Source organism: Idiotropiscis lumnitzeri, chromosome 10 (assembly GCF_059441095.1).
Source record: "Idiotropiscis lumnitzeri isolate Australia: NSW breed Sydney's pygmy pipehorse chromosome 10, RoL_Ilum_1.0, whole genome shotgun sequence".
NCBI lineage: Eukaryota > Metazoa > Chordata > Actinopteri > Syngnathiformes > Syngnathidae > Idiotropiscis > Idiotropiscis lumnitzeri.
This window is the reverse complement of record NC_142400.1, coordinates 13902034-13919397: the sequence shown is the minus strand read 5'-3', so window position 1 is coordinate 13919397 and position 17364 is coordinate 13902034. Positions and strand designations below refer to the sequence as shown.

Here is a 17364-nt window from a genome sequence, read left to right as displayed (position 1 = left end):
TTTGGTCCCTTTATAGTGACTTTTCAGACCCCGCTGACTAAAAAAAAAGCAACTAGCAAGTTCAATTCCAGCTAAGAAACAGACAACCTGAGTGAATAGGTTGTTTACTATTTAAGAAAAAGAGCGCAGCGGAAGTCGATAACAGAGTCAATAGCACAAAAGAAATTATTCATCAACATGTCGGAGACTTCTGACCTGTTGTTTGCACTTCACTTGTTCAAGTGTACAGGGAGAAAAAAGAACAAGAGTGTGTGTGTGTGGGGGGGGGGAACTTTACTTTGGGATAAGGATCAGCTGATCCACACCGTTTGAAAGGTCATTTAACAATAAATTGCTGATGATTAAAAAATTTAAAATTTTCAAGAACAAAGAAAAACTTGTTTCCTGTAAATAAAAAATAAATTGTTTTTTTGTGGTGAGCAATACAAATTAATGTTGAGGGAAAACGGTTTCAAACAATTTTGGTTTCAGAAGAAATCAGCCAAATGCCAGAGGAGGGAAAAAAATAAGAAGCACAACTTGCTATTAAGTGGATTTCTGTGAAAACAAATTGAAATTGTATTTCAGCCCTACTAAACTCTACCCCACCGAGACCTCACCAAGTGCTTATGCTCATGTTCTGCACAAGTCACCAAAACTGTTTCGGTTTCCAATAACAAGGCCGGCCGGCAAAAGCCTCCATTGCAGGGGGCATTCATGTGAAGTGGCTTTTTGTACTGAGATTACAAAATACTCACAAATAAAACACTTTCACCCTGCAGGCTTACCATCAAAGGGTAAGATCAAACTTTAGGAATAAGGAAGCTTTTGAATAAGAAGAGCTCAGCGTCATCATATACTGTTGTAACAAGAAAGATGGATTTGTCTTTACGATTGAAAACAGCAAAACAAAGGGATTCTTTTCAAACTAAGGAACTAAGGATATATCTGCCCAACTCTTCTGGTGGTTACACTTCACCGCCATGTGAAATAATCATCATTTAAAAAAAAACAAAAAAAAAAACACTTTTGGATGTGAGAAGCGATACCACATTACCATATTTTGAAAAAACAAACAAACAAAGAAAACATATACATGCCGCACCAGGCAAAATTTGTTGTTTACCGCATGCACAGAACGATTCTGTACTGTGAATGCACATAAAGGTACATAAACAGATTGTTAAAACAGTGACTTTTAACACGGCAACAACTTTGCTAATTAAAACGGAACAGACCCAAGAGGAAAAAAATATATATATATTTAGCGTATTTTTTTAACCATAGAGCGCCCCTACCGGTGAAAGAAAAATCCACAGAAAAGCTGCACCGTTGTATTAGCCACATGGTTCAAAATCTAGGAAAAAGGTAACGGCTTATTGTCCGGAAAATACGGTACTTGAGTACATCCATTAATAAGCAAAAATATCAAAAATAGAGACTAGTAACGCTGTTGACAGGAGGCTCTATCTTTAGTGCAAAGTATGAGAAATGTTTTTACAAATCCCAGTATTATTAAAAACATAATTGTAGAGTAAAACTTACAAGAAGCTGCAGAGATGATGTAGATGGACATGTGACCAGCTGGTCATTTCCACTTTTGAGCACAGACGACAAAACAAAAGTAACAGCAAAGAGATGCTGGATAAGGTCCACCCATTTATGAGCATATACACAAGTCCTATTGATGTATTATTAAATATTTCACGTAACCCAGTTACAATCCACTGATTTGTTTTCCACCATGCTACTGCTACTGTCAAGCGAGAACAAAACGAGAAAAATCCCCTTTTTACTAATCAAATCCCTTTTTTCCTCAGTCACCACATCAGGGTACTACATTTAACACTGTTTGACCTCATTTTGGGAGAAAACCAAAAAGTGTCCATCACAATCCACCGCTGTAAAATTCAGCATCATGTATTCTCTCTCCCTGACCTATAATTGCAAAAATATCATTATTCCTGCAAAGGCAAAGCAAACGTGAACTGGAAATAAATCTGAGAACATCCACCGACATTCCAGTGTTCCCGCAGCCGAGTATCCAAGCATCCTTATTTAATATCCCTCACATCAAAGAGCAAACAGCGTGCACACAACTTCCCCCACCCGCCCCACCCTTTATTCTTAGCCCATCCCCCATTTGCCATTGCCTAGATGCAATTGGCGGACAGTAGTTCAGAGGCCACTGGTGATTGGGCTGGGGGATGTGGCGGAACCCTTGCTTTTCTATGCATCAATGCTTTCCAGGAACAGAGCAGGTCGGAGGCAGTGACGGAGGACAAAGATGACGATGTGGGAAACAGAAATGCTTCTAGGTGGAGGGGGAGGTGGAGTGAAAGAAAAAAAATAAGCAGATAGGAAACTCAAATCGTTAAATCGTGTCCTAGAGTAACAACAGTGGAATGCTTTATAATTTAAATGAGATCAATGTTGGCTTCACAATGAAGATGATAAGCACTACGGTGTTACTGCTGGTCGGACAGAGGAATACTTGACTTCAGGGGAAATGCATTTCAGAGCAGATGGACCTAATTAGCATGCAGCATGGTATATTTATTTATGGGGTGTGTGTCTGTGTGCGCGTGGTGACAAGTTTGTATCTGTTTGTGGTTTGTCTGTGTAAGTGTTTTTGTGTAAATGATGTTGTCCGCCTCAGGCCCGATGCTTGGTCATGTGCCTGATAACACCCCCCCTCCATACACACAGGCAAATGTTACATAAGGCTTGACAATGTCATATTTGTAATAGTTGATTGAATATATGAGAGCTGTTTAAGTTAAAGGTATTATAAAATCTAAATAAAAAAAATCTAGGAATTCTATTCGAACATAGTGACTGATATGTGGACTAGGCATGGCCAATAATTCGATTAGTCGATTGTGGAGAATTCTGACATCGGTGTTAATTTTGTCTTGAAGAAGTTAGAGGTGGTGAGCACTAGTTGGCTGCAACAATCTATGAGAGTGTTGATTCAGTTTGAATGAGGTGTCTGTATGAAGAAGAATACAGTCAGCGATGCAGCACTATTTGTCGGCGATAAAGAGCGGGCCAGTTCGCGAACGGTGAAAATGTGCAAATAATTGGCACCTATTGAAATACATTGGGAAAAAAAAATACGCAAAAAGAAAATGTCTTAAACGATAGCTGCCTATAGCTTTCTAGAGTAAATAAATTTCTCCCAAATTTATAAATATATATTTTTTAAAAAAATGTTTGAATTTCACTCGTCTTTGTTTTAATTCCAAACAAAAACAAAAGGTGCAACAAATTTCGGGGGTCAGCAGCATCTCTTATACAGTTAATTGAAAATTTAAATAACTCCCTTATAATTAAGAAAATAATAAAATAAATAATTATTCCTTGAAGCTAACACAGTTTTAAATAGATGTATCATTGGGCATCAGATTTAAAAAAAACAAACAAACAAACAAAAAAAACTTAGGGCAGACAATCAAAATGCCAAATACAGATGGTCCTCAAGTTATGCGGTAATCGCCAACTTAACGAGGCCCATTATTAGAATTACAGTAGGTTTTTTTTGGTTTTTTAAATTTAATTACATTTATTTTATTAATATGTCACGTAATGTGCATATTCATTTCAGATTTAGAGGGTGTTAAAGGGTTCATTCACATTTACGCGAAAATTCAAGTTGCGTTGCCAGCGTAGGAACGGAACTCATTTGGAATTTGAAGACCTCCCAGATATGAAATAAATTCACAAATGAATTAACAACTAAGAAATAATGACTGAATCAAATTAATTCGATCTCTTATTTATAATTTAAGTCATTAGTACTTTTATCTCAGGCAGAATTTTTTAGGTTGTTATTTACCTGACATGTTTCGGCGGCAGTCTTTCGCGTCAAGACTCTCTGAAGGTGAAAAAAACTAAACAGTTTAATAAGAAATAAGTTATTCTTAATTTATCAACTATGTTGTATCCACTGGTGTCTCCATATAAAAGTGCTTCAGGTACCTCCATGAGCTACATTAACACATTTTCAGCAAAATGCCAAAATGACGATAATCGATCTATTCATGATGTTTAATACTACAGTAGTAATGTGTTCCTCCATTATTGTTGAGAAAAATGTGTTGGTTCAGAATAAAAAACAACATTATAAGCAAGCATACACAAATATGCACTCCAGTATAGCCCAACCTGGCCTCTGCGGGGTGAATGCAACAACAAAAACTTCATTGAAGACAACTTCCAACTGCTTAAAAAGGGTATGTGTGTACAGTGTGAGTAGTTATGCCAGTCTGTTTGTCTGCCTGCTGCGCACATGTTTAGTATTCAAAACCCAAATGCAATTGGAACCACAGTGTGGCATGGGTACAGATGAGAAACACAGCTGAAGTTCACTTGTGAACTGAATTAAACGGAACAGAACCACATGGAGGAGACGCCGTTGACCTTTCACATCCAGAAAATGGAAGAGAAAGGAAATATTCTGAATAGGATAATATCCGTAATGCAGAAAGAGATCAGAATCGTCCAGAGTGAACAGGCATTTGGCTACTGTTGCAGATTATCTGGGCCTGAGAGCCAAAGCATATCTGGGGGAGTGTCCAAATATTTACTCTGAGCACGCTTAGTCTGTAAATCCATATGTGGGCCAACAGTGTTTCTGGGACACTTGTCTCTACAATTTGTGTGCGTGTGCATGTGTGTGTGCACGTGTGCATCCCCAGCAGAAAAGCCCCAGCAAGCAACCATTAACCACTGGATTGAAGCTAAATAGGATAACCCAAAACATTACAAATAGATCCCAGTAGAAGCACTACAGTTCTAAATCTTAATTAACATTCATAACAATAAACAAATTGTCATTCACAGTGTCGATGGAAACCGATCATGATTATCTTGGCGAAACTCTTGAATTGGAGTTCAAGAATATCCAAAAATAACACCCGTGATCGTACATTAAGCTTAGTGGTGACCTGTTTTTGGTGGTAAAAATGTCATAAAAAAGTGAAACTGTAGATTTATTTGTCGCAACTGGTGATTATATTTAAATACTCAAACCCCACTCTCCCAAAACATCATAAAAAGCCGACTTGCATTATTTACGTAACACTTTTAATGATGTGCAGCACCGACAGGAAACAGACGTTTAACCCAAGGCCTTCCTTACAGTTGCGGAAAAAAACAAAAAAACAATAACAGCTCAAACAATGGATGAAAATGTCTTGTGGCGTGCCATTACACTGAAAGCAAATTAGGTAAGAGTCTCGAAATCAAGTTGAATATATTCTGATTTTCAACTTTCCAAAATGACATGCAGTCCGTAATAACAAGCAAGCATAAGCAAGGTGCTTTCCCGTGTTGGAAAACGATCGGTGCCTTAAAGCACACTCTCAGAAAAATCATGAAAACACTAGAGTTTTGAAAAACACGAAGGGCAAACAAGGGCGCAAACAAGGGCGCCTTGTACTGGCAAACAGGATGCATCCAGTTGAGTTCGTGTCATATCCCCGAAAAGGAAACAACAACAGGTCCAAACCAGCAGTGGCAAAACAAAGTGAGAAAAAGAAAAAAAAAAGGGAAATCTGCAAATCATGATTAAGAGTCGTTGAGTTCCCACACTAACTGCCTCGCACTTGGCCAGATGCCATTCAGTAACCAAATGCGATGGCTAGCAACATGCTACAAGCACTACGTCTTGCTTGTTTATTTGAAATGGCATCACACAAGCATGGACATCAGGATAGCACGAACAAGCATGGCACCAAAAAAGTTCAACTTCCAATGGTATTTTAAGGAGACACTCGATTTTTCCAAAATTTAAAACACTTTCCATAATATATCTCCTTGAAAACGGCTTTTGTTGCCTCTACAGATTGAGCCAAAGGGATAACAAACATCACTAGTTTATGAGATTGATGTCTGCATCATAATTTATCAGAATCAAAAAGCTATTGATGCTGCACTTTGCAAAAATGAAAAGCTAAAATATTATTGAATGCATTTGTAGGTGTATTTGAGAATTACTTTTATTGGAAAAATTGCTGCTTACAGTCTGCCATTCATTTCTAAAGAATGACAAATAAAGATTGCCTTTGATTCGACTCCTGTTTCTACAAAAGACAAGACTACTTGCATTTTCTCCCCGATGACCCAAAACATGTCCTTAAAACCAAGGTATATATATCAAATTGTGATTTTTGCCAGACTGTCACACCCCTATTTGATACACAGAAGCTCCTACCGACAGCAAAGTGAACATCTTAGTGAAGGACTAAATAGAAAACCACTGATTCCTGGAGAGATGGCAAGCAATTAAAGTACTAAGTAAGAATAAAAAAAGACAAAGTAATAAATGCCACTTTCACAATACTAGGAAACAATACAATGTCAAATTCAAGCAAATTATACATTTATACAACTTTCTGTATACAAGCTAAGTCATAAATGTGTGGATACAGTTGTAACATTTTAAGAAAAGTTGCTTGGCTGTAACTACACCTTAGTAGTTGTTAATTTGAAGTTATAAATATTTTAACAACTAATAAATAGGAGTTATTTTTAATTTCTCAACAATGTTGTTTCCACCGGTGTCTCCATATAAATTGTTTTAAGGCACCTAGGCTGGCTTCATTAACACTTAATTTTGTCTACACAATTCTACTGTAATCTCATTAACTCAAATTCGGTGTGAAAAGCTCATGAATTTGTGTGATCTGAATTTGAATACAGGAATAACCTTTTTTCTTTCATTGCATCCCGCAAGGCTGAAATTCGAGAGGCTTTGGGCAAAGGGTAAGCACGGGATTTGGCTGGCACATCCAATCGCTTCCTATTAACACCCCTTTCGGATTCTGGCAACTGGGAATAATAGGATAGACTGTCAGTTGGAGAAAAAAAAAGTCTAGTGAAATGTTTAGCACTGGATGACCCAATTGGAAACATCAGGAAAAAAAATGTGTAAACCACATGGCCCTCACTGGGCGAAAGACAACACATACTATTGATGTCTGTTCGATAGGCGGGCTGCCGCCTGCGAGTGGACTGTGGCCATTCGTCTGTCATAGTCAACAAAATGTAACCAAAGCAAAGAAATAGAAAAAATAATTTACAAGAGAATAAGTCCTGGCTTCTTGTGAGTTTATCAACTTTGTGTTCAATTAAATAGGCCGAGATTTCACACGGAAATTGAGATGAGATTATCAGTATTTCAATAATTATTTTGGGTGGTGTGTTATGTGCAGCTTACCTTGGAGTGACGTTATGAGGGTGAAACTAAATATATTATAAATAGAAATATATATATCGTCTCATCAAATTATTACAAACTGAATACACAACAAATTGATGGCTTACTGGTTTAGAAATCAGAAGTCAAGGACAATAGTTTGTTCAATTACTGTAAAAAAAAAAAATATATATTTTTAAAAACGACGTGACGGGACGGATCTGCCCCGCGGGCCTTGAGTTAGATGGGGAAGCGGGTTGTACCCCAGTTTTTTTTTGCAAGAAGGTACCGATTCTTGTACCTCTTTTCATTTTGTTTAATGTATATTCTGTTTGATTATACAACTGACACAAAGCATGGAAATTCAGCTGAAACTGTTCACACACTTTATGTAGGAAAATTGCCATTTGGCTTGTTAAAGAAAATCCTACCTGAGGTCTGACCGGGTCCATCCAGTTTAGATTCACATTTTGGAAGTGAGAAATCTAGAAAGACAGAAAACAAATTCAAAATTGAGGTTTTGAGTGTATACAACAAAACCTGTCTAACCATTTATTTAGTATTTTAGGTCAGGAGTCAGATCTTGGGAATGACGGTGAAAACTTTTGAGAATGCCTTATTTGTTGGGATGGTGAAGGGTTGCCAACATTGTGATATTCACAATAATAATGATGGTTAAGTGTACTGTAATTCTTGATCCTTGGAGTATTTTGTCCAAATAATGTCCCAAATCGTTTAGTAAGCCATATTGGAAATACCGAAACTTCTCAACCCCCTAAAATTCTGAATGTTTCCATTAAAATAATTTTGAAGAAAAAAAAACTGTCACACTGATATTTTTTAAATGCATGTGTAAATTCAAGCATTAGCATTGTGTCATGTGGCAAAATGTATCGTTACTGGAAATGTTTGGCATCACTCATTCTTAATTCCCAGATGACTCACATACAGTAGCTCAAAATGAAATCAGGTGCGAATACAATTTCCTCCCCGACTCACTTGTATACGCAGTCATTCAACCATTTATATCTGCGCACAATCTAAGAAGTACCAGACAAAGTTTACAACTTTTCATAAAGGGATCCTCTTCAAGAAGATAAAACGTTAAGTTTACACAAATAATTTAGTGAATAAGCATTTTTTTTTCCTGATGTCAAGGTTTTAAAATACAACTGCGATACTTAAATAAGAGACATGAAATGCAAAGTAAGACAGTATGTCTGATCAACACAAACTACTGAATTAACTTCAACTGAAATGAAACACCAACTTAGTGAAACACTAAAGATGCGTTTTATTTGGACAAACATATCTGACCAAGTCACAGACTGACAAACCCTGTTTCTGGGTCACGCCAGTAGGACACGGTTGTAGCACAAGATAACAGGGAGAGAAAACCACGGATGAGGGTCAGATTAGGTCTCCTCTGGCTCAGCTTCACCCAGCTGTCTCTCTAAAAAGAACAGCATGGCATATGCTTTCGGATTACAGCAAGCACCTGTTCACTTCCTGCATGTTTCATTTTCTACGGCGTGGTGTAGGAAGAGTGTCTGGTCCAATGAGACGATATGTAGGACCATATTTCTATGCAAAGTGTTTGGAAAGTGATAATGCCGCTTGGCTCAAAGCCTTGAAGATGTTTGTGATGCTCAATCATGTATTACTTTTTGGGTAATTGCTATACACGTGTTCTCTATGTCAGTAATTCTGCAAGCCTATGTGGTAGGATGCCAAGTTTGAGCTTGCTTCAATCCGATGGCGGGGATGCCGAGCAGCAGTTTAGCCTTTCTGAACCAGAGGAGCAGTAGGCTGGCAATGTTCACGCGACACGGATCAAAGCCTGCTGCTGTCTTCAAAGCAAAGTGGAATGTTGGTGCACACTTGAGTGGGAGAGAGAGCAGTTTGTGTTGGACAGGCCATGCACAGCTGTTGAGAAGACAAGTAGGCTTGGAGCAGTACACAAGCTCACACATGCAGTGCATGTAAATGCACCACAAAGTTGTTCTGTTTTGAAAAAAAAAAAAAAAATTTTTAAAATAAGAACTTTGAATCGCACATAAAAGAGCACAGACCTCTAGCGGGGTGGAACTGTTAATAAAAAATACTGGTTCACATTTCAATTACCATTACAAGCGGTGGTTAATGAGGAAGCGCCAGAGGCAAAGTGTATCTATACGTGTGTCATCATGTGCTGAAACGTAGTCATCGACAGCAGAGGGGAAGTGGACCAGCGGCAATGTTTTCTGTGCTTCTAGGACCTTTTTTATTTACCGTACATTTGTTTTAGCTGGATTGTGTTAAGTATACCACTAATCATGATAATTGTGTTCATAACAATTGTGATCAAATGAAATATTTTTCGTTTCATGCCAGCTTAGCTAGACAGTTTCTGATTAATTAGGAATTAAAAGACATTGGTTAACACTCTAAATTGTCCTTAGGTATGAGTGTGAGCGCGGATGGTTATACAAGTATATATATATATATATATATTTATTTATTTATATTTTTTCAACAATTATCTTCACACATGTAAAGTATGAAGACTATGTAAGCTGCAAAACCTCAAATTAATAATAATGGCAGCAACGTCTCTGGAGTGAAGAAGATTGTGTTTTTGCTTTTATGTTTTACCTTGTAGATTCACAAATTATGACATCTCAACCGATCACCAATTTTGTATAGAATGCTAAAACAATTGCAGATTCGGCTGATCTGATCTGTGTAAAGTCTAACTCACGAGTTTGGAGCAACAGTACTTCTGTACATGATCCTGTAAAGTCTAATGTATTAACGATGAAGCTGGCATGATAAAATTCAGGAAGGTCAATATCCATCTTGTTTATTCTCTAAGATCCATTGTATACAATTGTTGGTTTTTTTTCAGTGGTTCTCTCTTATCACATGAGGAACTTGCAGGAGACACACATCCTATTTTTATGACCCCCACCACATCCTACTTCCACCCGTGCCTCACTCAGGCATCATCCCTCCACCCCGCCTTGTCCTTACTTCCAGGTCCCAAGGCGATGTGGGTGGGATCTAGTGATTTATAACTGTGCTAGTGTATTCGCTGTGTAAGTGAGGTAATGAGGCTATCCTCATACGTTCAGGATCGTAGCGAGTACAGTGTACAAATGGATCACCTCTATATTGTCATTCCTGAATTTGATCAAATAAACACAAGCTTCAACTTTTTTATAATAACATTTACATGGTTGTGTACATCACTAGAGGCAAATACAAGGCCAGATTTGGCGGCCATATCAGTATGTGGTTGATTTAATTTGTTAATTTGCTATTTCAGATAGGTGAAAGTGATTCTCAGCACTCAAACTGATTTTTCAAGGGAAGTGGGGACCTTCTGTTTATTCATTCAATTCACAATCTCTTAAGCTGCACAAAAAGCTAAAACATCTTCCAAAAGATGAATTTACATACATCCAATATATTGATACAAGTATGTCAGTGTTTGCTTTTCACAACAGAGGTTTGATTGCACGGATGCATGTACACACATGATATTTTCAACCGATCAATAATTTGGTTCGCCGAGGAGTGTTACATTCACAGGGCATGTGACCTATCAAAACATTGAGCCTCCGCTGAGATCGATCATATACAGGATGACAATATAAACAAGTGGAAAACAATCGAAATATCATTTTGAACTGCAAGACACTTCCTGGACCAATTGCTTCAACAAACATCCTTGACATGTTTAGCTTAATGCTGATAACAACTTTTGGCCATTTCTGATCATTTAATTACAAGATACAATGGTAAATTGCCGGCGTTCTCACACAGTAATGGGTTGAACCATTTAGTCAAGTCGTCGACGAGGGCAGCAATGCAAAGTAATACTTTCTTTGTCGCAAACAAGTTCTGTCCAATAATAAACACAACAGCAACAAGAACTCAAGAACATCACAACACTTGTGTCGCGTTACGTGCTGAAGATGAACAATTTCAATTATGTCACAGATTAATTGAATTTGGATTGACTTTCATCACACTAAAATGGACTACAAAAAAAAAGAAATCTTCAGCTGGTCAACGACTAGCGCATTAAGATCATTGCAGATTTTTAATTGGAAGTTTCTAGTGAAAAAATTTTATCTAGGACAGCACAATTGATGATGTGATTTTTTTTTTATCTATTTTATTTACTAACTGACTCTTTACTGAACAAATGAATTAACTATACTCATATATTTGGAACTCTAAAAAGCAGACTGTTGTGGTGCTTTTATATTTGTCCTGGTTAGTAATTCAGAGAGATCTGCACAAGACGCTGTGGTGAATGCACACTATTCAAAAATAAAAATAAAAAAAATGATTAAAAATAAAAGCCTACCTCACAAGCTCTTTCTTCTTGGGTTGTATGAAAGCCGACATGTACATAGGGGTCAGCTATTTTGCAGCGCAGCCAATGCCGATCTATGCTTTTGGTCTTCAACGCTGACCAACTGCCAATTAGACTGCCCCTTGATATAACCAAAGCAGTTCAGCCTTGTGGAGAGTAAAGAAGTCGACTTCGGCAAGGCGTGGCCCATCTAAACTTGAACTCTATAATTTGATGGAGGAAGACTTGTTTATCCTTTTAAGTATGGCTATCCCTTTTTTAATCTGGCCTTCCTTAGATTCACTATGCTGTAATCTTATATATGAAAGGAATTGTTTGCTCGTTCCTCTATTGTTCCCCGCATAAGGAAATTAAAATAAAAATTAACTGCTCAGAATACAGCGAGAAACGTACAGGAAATCCTTAAGATTCAATGTGTAAATTATTCCCTTGATGTGGAAAAAATTCATTATTAAACACAACAGGCTTGCACAAATTAGAAACCCTGCCAGCAATGTAGTGTGTCTGATGAACAAAAAAGGAGCAAGTCTCACACAGTGTCAAAATGGAGTGACAGTTAGCTTAAGATGGTTTGACAATAAGACATTTTATTGCAGTGTGCATGCAGTAGCTTCTACGCCAATTGAATTTCACGATGTAGTTTTGATCAGTAATACCCAGTAACTTCATTATATGTTACTCAAGAGAGAATTAAATTAAATGTTATAAAAATGTGCATTTTTTAGAAGTTATTTTAAGCTGTACTCACACCACAGTGCTTCGACACATATGACAGAGGTCAAACTCAAAATCTAATCAGTCAACTGGATATTTTAAATTGACAAGTTGCCGATGAAGTGAACTTCATATATAAAGATTAGAGTATCTTGGAGTTCTGTAGAATCACACGGCTAATTAGGCGTGGACTAATTACTTGTTTGACGGTTAACCATTGTTTTAAAAAGTCATGGTTTCAATAACTGCTAATACTATCTGTTATGCTCTGTGATGGGTGCTTTTATTTTCTTTTTTGAGAGTACTTCGAAGCAGGGTACAATGTGATTGCTGCTTGCAGAGTTGAGCAAACAAGCCGCCTCTTTGAAGTTAATTGCCCCCAATTAATTTTTTTCCCCTTCTTGGCAAGCAGAGAGAGGATGGATGAGTGCAGACAGGAAGGAGCGGGGATGAAGTGAGCTAATAAGAAAGAGACACAGTTACATTTACTTACACGGATGTGTTTTGACTAATGTACAATGATGCCAGCATGTACTCGTTAGCCCCAAGGGCAACGTGAGTAGCTCATGGGTCTGTTCTAAAAATAGCTGACCTGTGACAGTGCGACTTGCTATGAAGAATTAAAAAGGAAGATTAGTATTTATTTTTGGATTAATCCATTTCAACTTAACATGCTACATTGCTCTTAAAAGTAAAAAAAATATTCAATATTTTGTTTAAAAATAAAATAAATTGTGTTCAATGGGGGAAAAGTTTTAATTTACCCACATATTTTTTTAAATACGGTACATACATTCTAGGGCTGTCATTTTAATACCATGATAAAGTGATATTGTAACAATTTTGCTCACGGAAATCAGACTGTCAGAATATAATACTGGCCAATGCCTACTGCTAATATTTATCCATTTAAGTGAGGCAAATTAGAAGACATCTGAAGTTGAAAAACAAAAGAGCTCTCCGTGTCCTGTTGAAAATGACAACTCTGTCACCCAATGTTGTTATCACTTTATCTGAAAGCTAAAAATCTCAGTTAATGGGACAAAAAGCTGCAACATCACCTTCGCTAATTAAAAAGGACCCTCGAAATGCCAAGAGATGTCCAGGAAAATACGACACAGTTCAACAAATTCAAACTTTGGGAACATACTGATTGGGCTCAATTAGGATGAGCAGTTGTGTGCCAAGATTTCTTCACGCAACAGGCTGGCAAAAATTAGGTTGCGTGCTAGACAAATGAAAGGAAGTGGGATTGATGATGGGATGGGTATTAAGTCTATATAGTCAACCAGGATGCATGTCTGTACATGGCCTCTCGCCATGGTGGAAAGAATTATGAGCAGTGCAAAATATCAATGCCTTTTTTGCGCAAACCTCCAAAGACAGCTGACAGAATTTTAATGGAATTTCTCATAGCATAAAAGAACATACAGTCTGTGAAGATGGACACAAGAATTGTTTCACAAGAAGATGAAAAGACCAAAATCTAACTACAAAGTCCATGGGTTGCCCCAGGAGATGCCCTTGCAATGACAGCTTTTGCAGGGACGAAATGGCAAATATTGTCAAGTCACAACAGACTCGGACCAACAGGACTGAATGTTTCCTGGTTAGTTTATTCACACCTAAATGTAAGGCATGTACTGAGCCTAAATGTGTATTTGGTGTAATCTGTAAATCAAAATACAGTAAAGAGGCAAACTGGTAAATAAAACAAAAACAATAACATTGATAATCAAAAAATAAAATGCCTGGACATAGCGGTTAATTGAGCTAGAGAGCACTTTGCTAAATGATAGATTAGAAAACTGACTGAGAAGATCAATACTTTGTTTGCATGAATGAATGAAGAGTATTAGGTTACAGAACAGAGCAATAGTTGAATTAAAAGTGTATTAAGGGCTTTAAATGAATGAATGGATGTTTAATTTGGTGCATTCCCTCCTGGCTATCATGATTTGATGAGAGTATGTGAGTGGCAAGAAGGGAAAAAAAAACCCAATATGAATAGGAACCACCAACTATCGTTGATTTCATTTTACTCGGCTATTATTCTCCTCTTTGCACTTCGCGTTATTCTCTTTTAGAACAAAAATAAAAAGTATTTTCCTTACATTCTCTACATAATAGTCAGAGACCATAACCATTTCTTTCTTCATCATGAATATTGTATGAACTGCCTTTGCTGCTATATAAACATCCAAATAGCCACCTTCATTCTCTGAAAAAGTGCAACACAATTTAGGGAAATTTGGGCTGCAGTTAATGATTATTTTTGGAATAGATTAATCTGTTTATTACTTTTTCAATTAGTCAATGCATTTTAAACTTATTTGTTTACATCCCTTACAGGTGAAAATTAACATTGAAGAACAGTACACAACTGCAGCTGCTGTCAAATGCGCTATACAAATAAAGTTGTATTGTATCGAGAATGAAATTAATTGCCAACACTTCCCATTATCAATTATTTACGATTTCTAAACGATTCGTTGTGACAGACCAAAAAATACATTGCAATGAACCCAAGCAACTGTAAAGAGTACAGCATTTATATTTAAAAGAAAATGATCAAAATAACAAGATTCCCAACTGACTGTCTAGGAAAGTTGATTTCTCATGAACGATTTATTACATCACCCGTCGACCTTAACCCCACCATGACCATGTTGAATTGTCATTGAGCAGAGCAGGATACTCAAGTGAACAAGCACTTAACATGCTTTGAGTAAGTTGAAAATTGAAATGCGCTATACAAGCGAAAGCCTTTTTACCATATGTATTTTTGGTTATTTTTTTAAAACAGTGAGAGAGAGAAAAAAGTGATTTGATGAAGTGAATTCTGAGCCAAAGTCTATATAATTTTGGTTTAAGACATTCAGATTATTTTGAATTAACCATCACAGAACCATAAAAAAACATTTTGGATTAAAACAATATAAAAATGTGATAAGCGCTGCTCCTACAGCACATATTCATAAAACAAGATTGTAATGTGCATGCTTGCTTAAAAAGAATTCTCCTACATTGGATGCCTCGTATGTAATTTGGTGGACATTTGTACATTTTGTGTGTTTGTGCAAATGCTTAGATGGTGAACGGTAGACTCAATGGCACCAGGTGTCAACAAGAGAAACAGCTGAGTAAGAGAGGGGGAGACAGCTGTTTCTTGTGGGGTGGATAAGTGCTGGTGGTCCCCCTCTTATGGGGGCAGCATCACTCCTAACCCCTAATGCACAACATAACTAGAAAAAAAAATTGCATTTTCAGTCCTCATAACAACAGGGTCAAGTGGAGTTTAAAGGTTGAGGGGGGAAGAATAACATTATTGGTGGACTAATAAAAAAAATATATCTTGCCATGCATCATTCCGCTATAATTTCCACATGTAAGTATTACATTAATGTAAAACTAAAACATACTATTTTAACCGGGACATCACCCGCAAAGTGCAAGCATACACTCACTTGCCACTTCATTGGGAACACAAATACAATCCAATGAAATTCAATACAAAACCTGAAGTAACTTTATCCCGTGAGACTAGTCACACTCACAGCCCATTTTTATTTGGTTCCCACACATATATCGATTAAATTGGATTGAAACATCTTAACTCTTTAATTTGAATGGACCACAAAATTGAAAACAACTTCTTTGGTTGCGTGTTTGTTTTTTGCCTGATGGAATACAATGTCTATGTATTTCTGGATACAGTTAAGATTTATTATTGTGTTTGTGTTTATAGTGGCGAAGAGCGGCACTGCATCATTTTCAGGTCCATATTTTGGTTGCCTTGACGTGAAAAATCTTGTGATGTGATGCCTAGTACTGCACTGCTACACTTTCCAATAAAGCTTTGTGAAAAACAAAATAGTATAGCTCTGTGTCACTCTTCTAAAGAGAGGCTTTTTGATAGAGCTTGAATCCTGGGTGTGCAGGTGTCCCTAATATTGTGGGACAGTTACTCATAAGCACGAAGCACATCATTTTGTGCGTTTGAGATGATGCCATGAAACGACACCATGCACGCCCAGCAAGTACAAATCAGATGATTATAGCTCTCCTCTTCCAAGTCACATCACAACAACACTGACGTGCATGATGTCAGCCACCAGGACAGGCCCCATAAAACGTGTTTACGTTTTGGATGCATTGTTATAAAGGGTTCGGCTATTCTTATTCGTCATGACGATGATGCCATACTGTCAGAAAGGCCCCGTGCGATGCATTGCCCATTCATGCATGATTGTCCCAGAGGGTGAAATAATCATTTTAGCCAGGTATCCGTTATAGGTTGATGATCATGTGTCCAGTTTGGATATAGGTGCAGCCATCTGATACCTCCAAGACGGCCACACAGCTCTGGATCACGCACATTTAATGTATCATTAATGGTTGGGATCCACAGCGTGACAAACCGGTGGAATAAAATGCGGTCAATGGGTTCACGCGCAACCTTTTTTTTTTAGTCATCGTGAGGCCATCTAACAATGACACAGCCCAACGGTGAGCACACCGACAGTCGTGCATTTACTCCCCCCCTGCTTGGAAGCAGACTCGCCCCTTCCTGACTTACCGGATTTGAAAAACGCCGCTACGTCTGGAGCGTCCTTTGCAGCCTCATCAAGCCCCTCCGCTGCGCTCATGGCCGCGCTCTCTCGTGCGCAAACCGCCCCTCAAAAATCCACAAACCCGAGCGATTCGGTGTCGGCTCTTGTCACAACAGCAAGCTGGAACTTTTCATCGCAGCAGATCCGACCTTAGAATCGGCGCTCCCCTCATTAAACCAAAGACCTCCTCCATTTTGACGGAGAAGGGAGAAATCCTCACGACCGATCGGCGGCGCTCCCGAGTTGAACCGAGGAAGAGAAGGGAGGGTTGATCATGTCGTGAAATAAGGTGGAGGTTTAAAAAAAAATAGGGGAGGAGGATTGGAAACGATTGGGGGTGGGATATCCTGGGATTCCGTTTCTGGAGGAGGTGGGGTTGGTGCATTGTGCACCACTTTGAATTTATCCCCCTCCCACGTCACTGCGGTGCTGATGCGGGCCGTGAAGGGAGTGTTATCATTCTTCTGGCTTTTCACACCAGAGGAAGCCCA

At 38.0% G+C, this 17364-nt stretch overlaps 1 protein-coding gene across 1 annotated transcript in view; it reads right to left on the bottom strand.

The window, feature by feature from the left end:
• Positions 1-17240, bottom strand: part of triob (trio Rho guanine nucleotide exchange factor b) — a 93283-nt gene extending 76043 nt beyond the window's left edge. Inside the window, exons 1-2 of the mRNA XM_088305754.1 lie at positions 16840-17240; positions 7612-7665 (exon numbers count right to left, since the gene is read on the bottom strand). Of these exons, the coding sequence (XP_088161880.1) occupies positions 7612-7665; positions 16840-16909 (124 nt within the window). The 5' untranslated portion in view covers positions 16910-17240. The remainder of the gene's footprint in view (positions 1-7611; positions 7666-16839) is intronic.
• Positions 17241-17364: the final 124 nt, after the last annotated feature.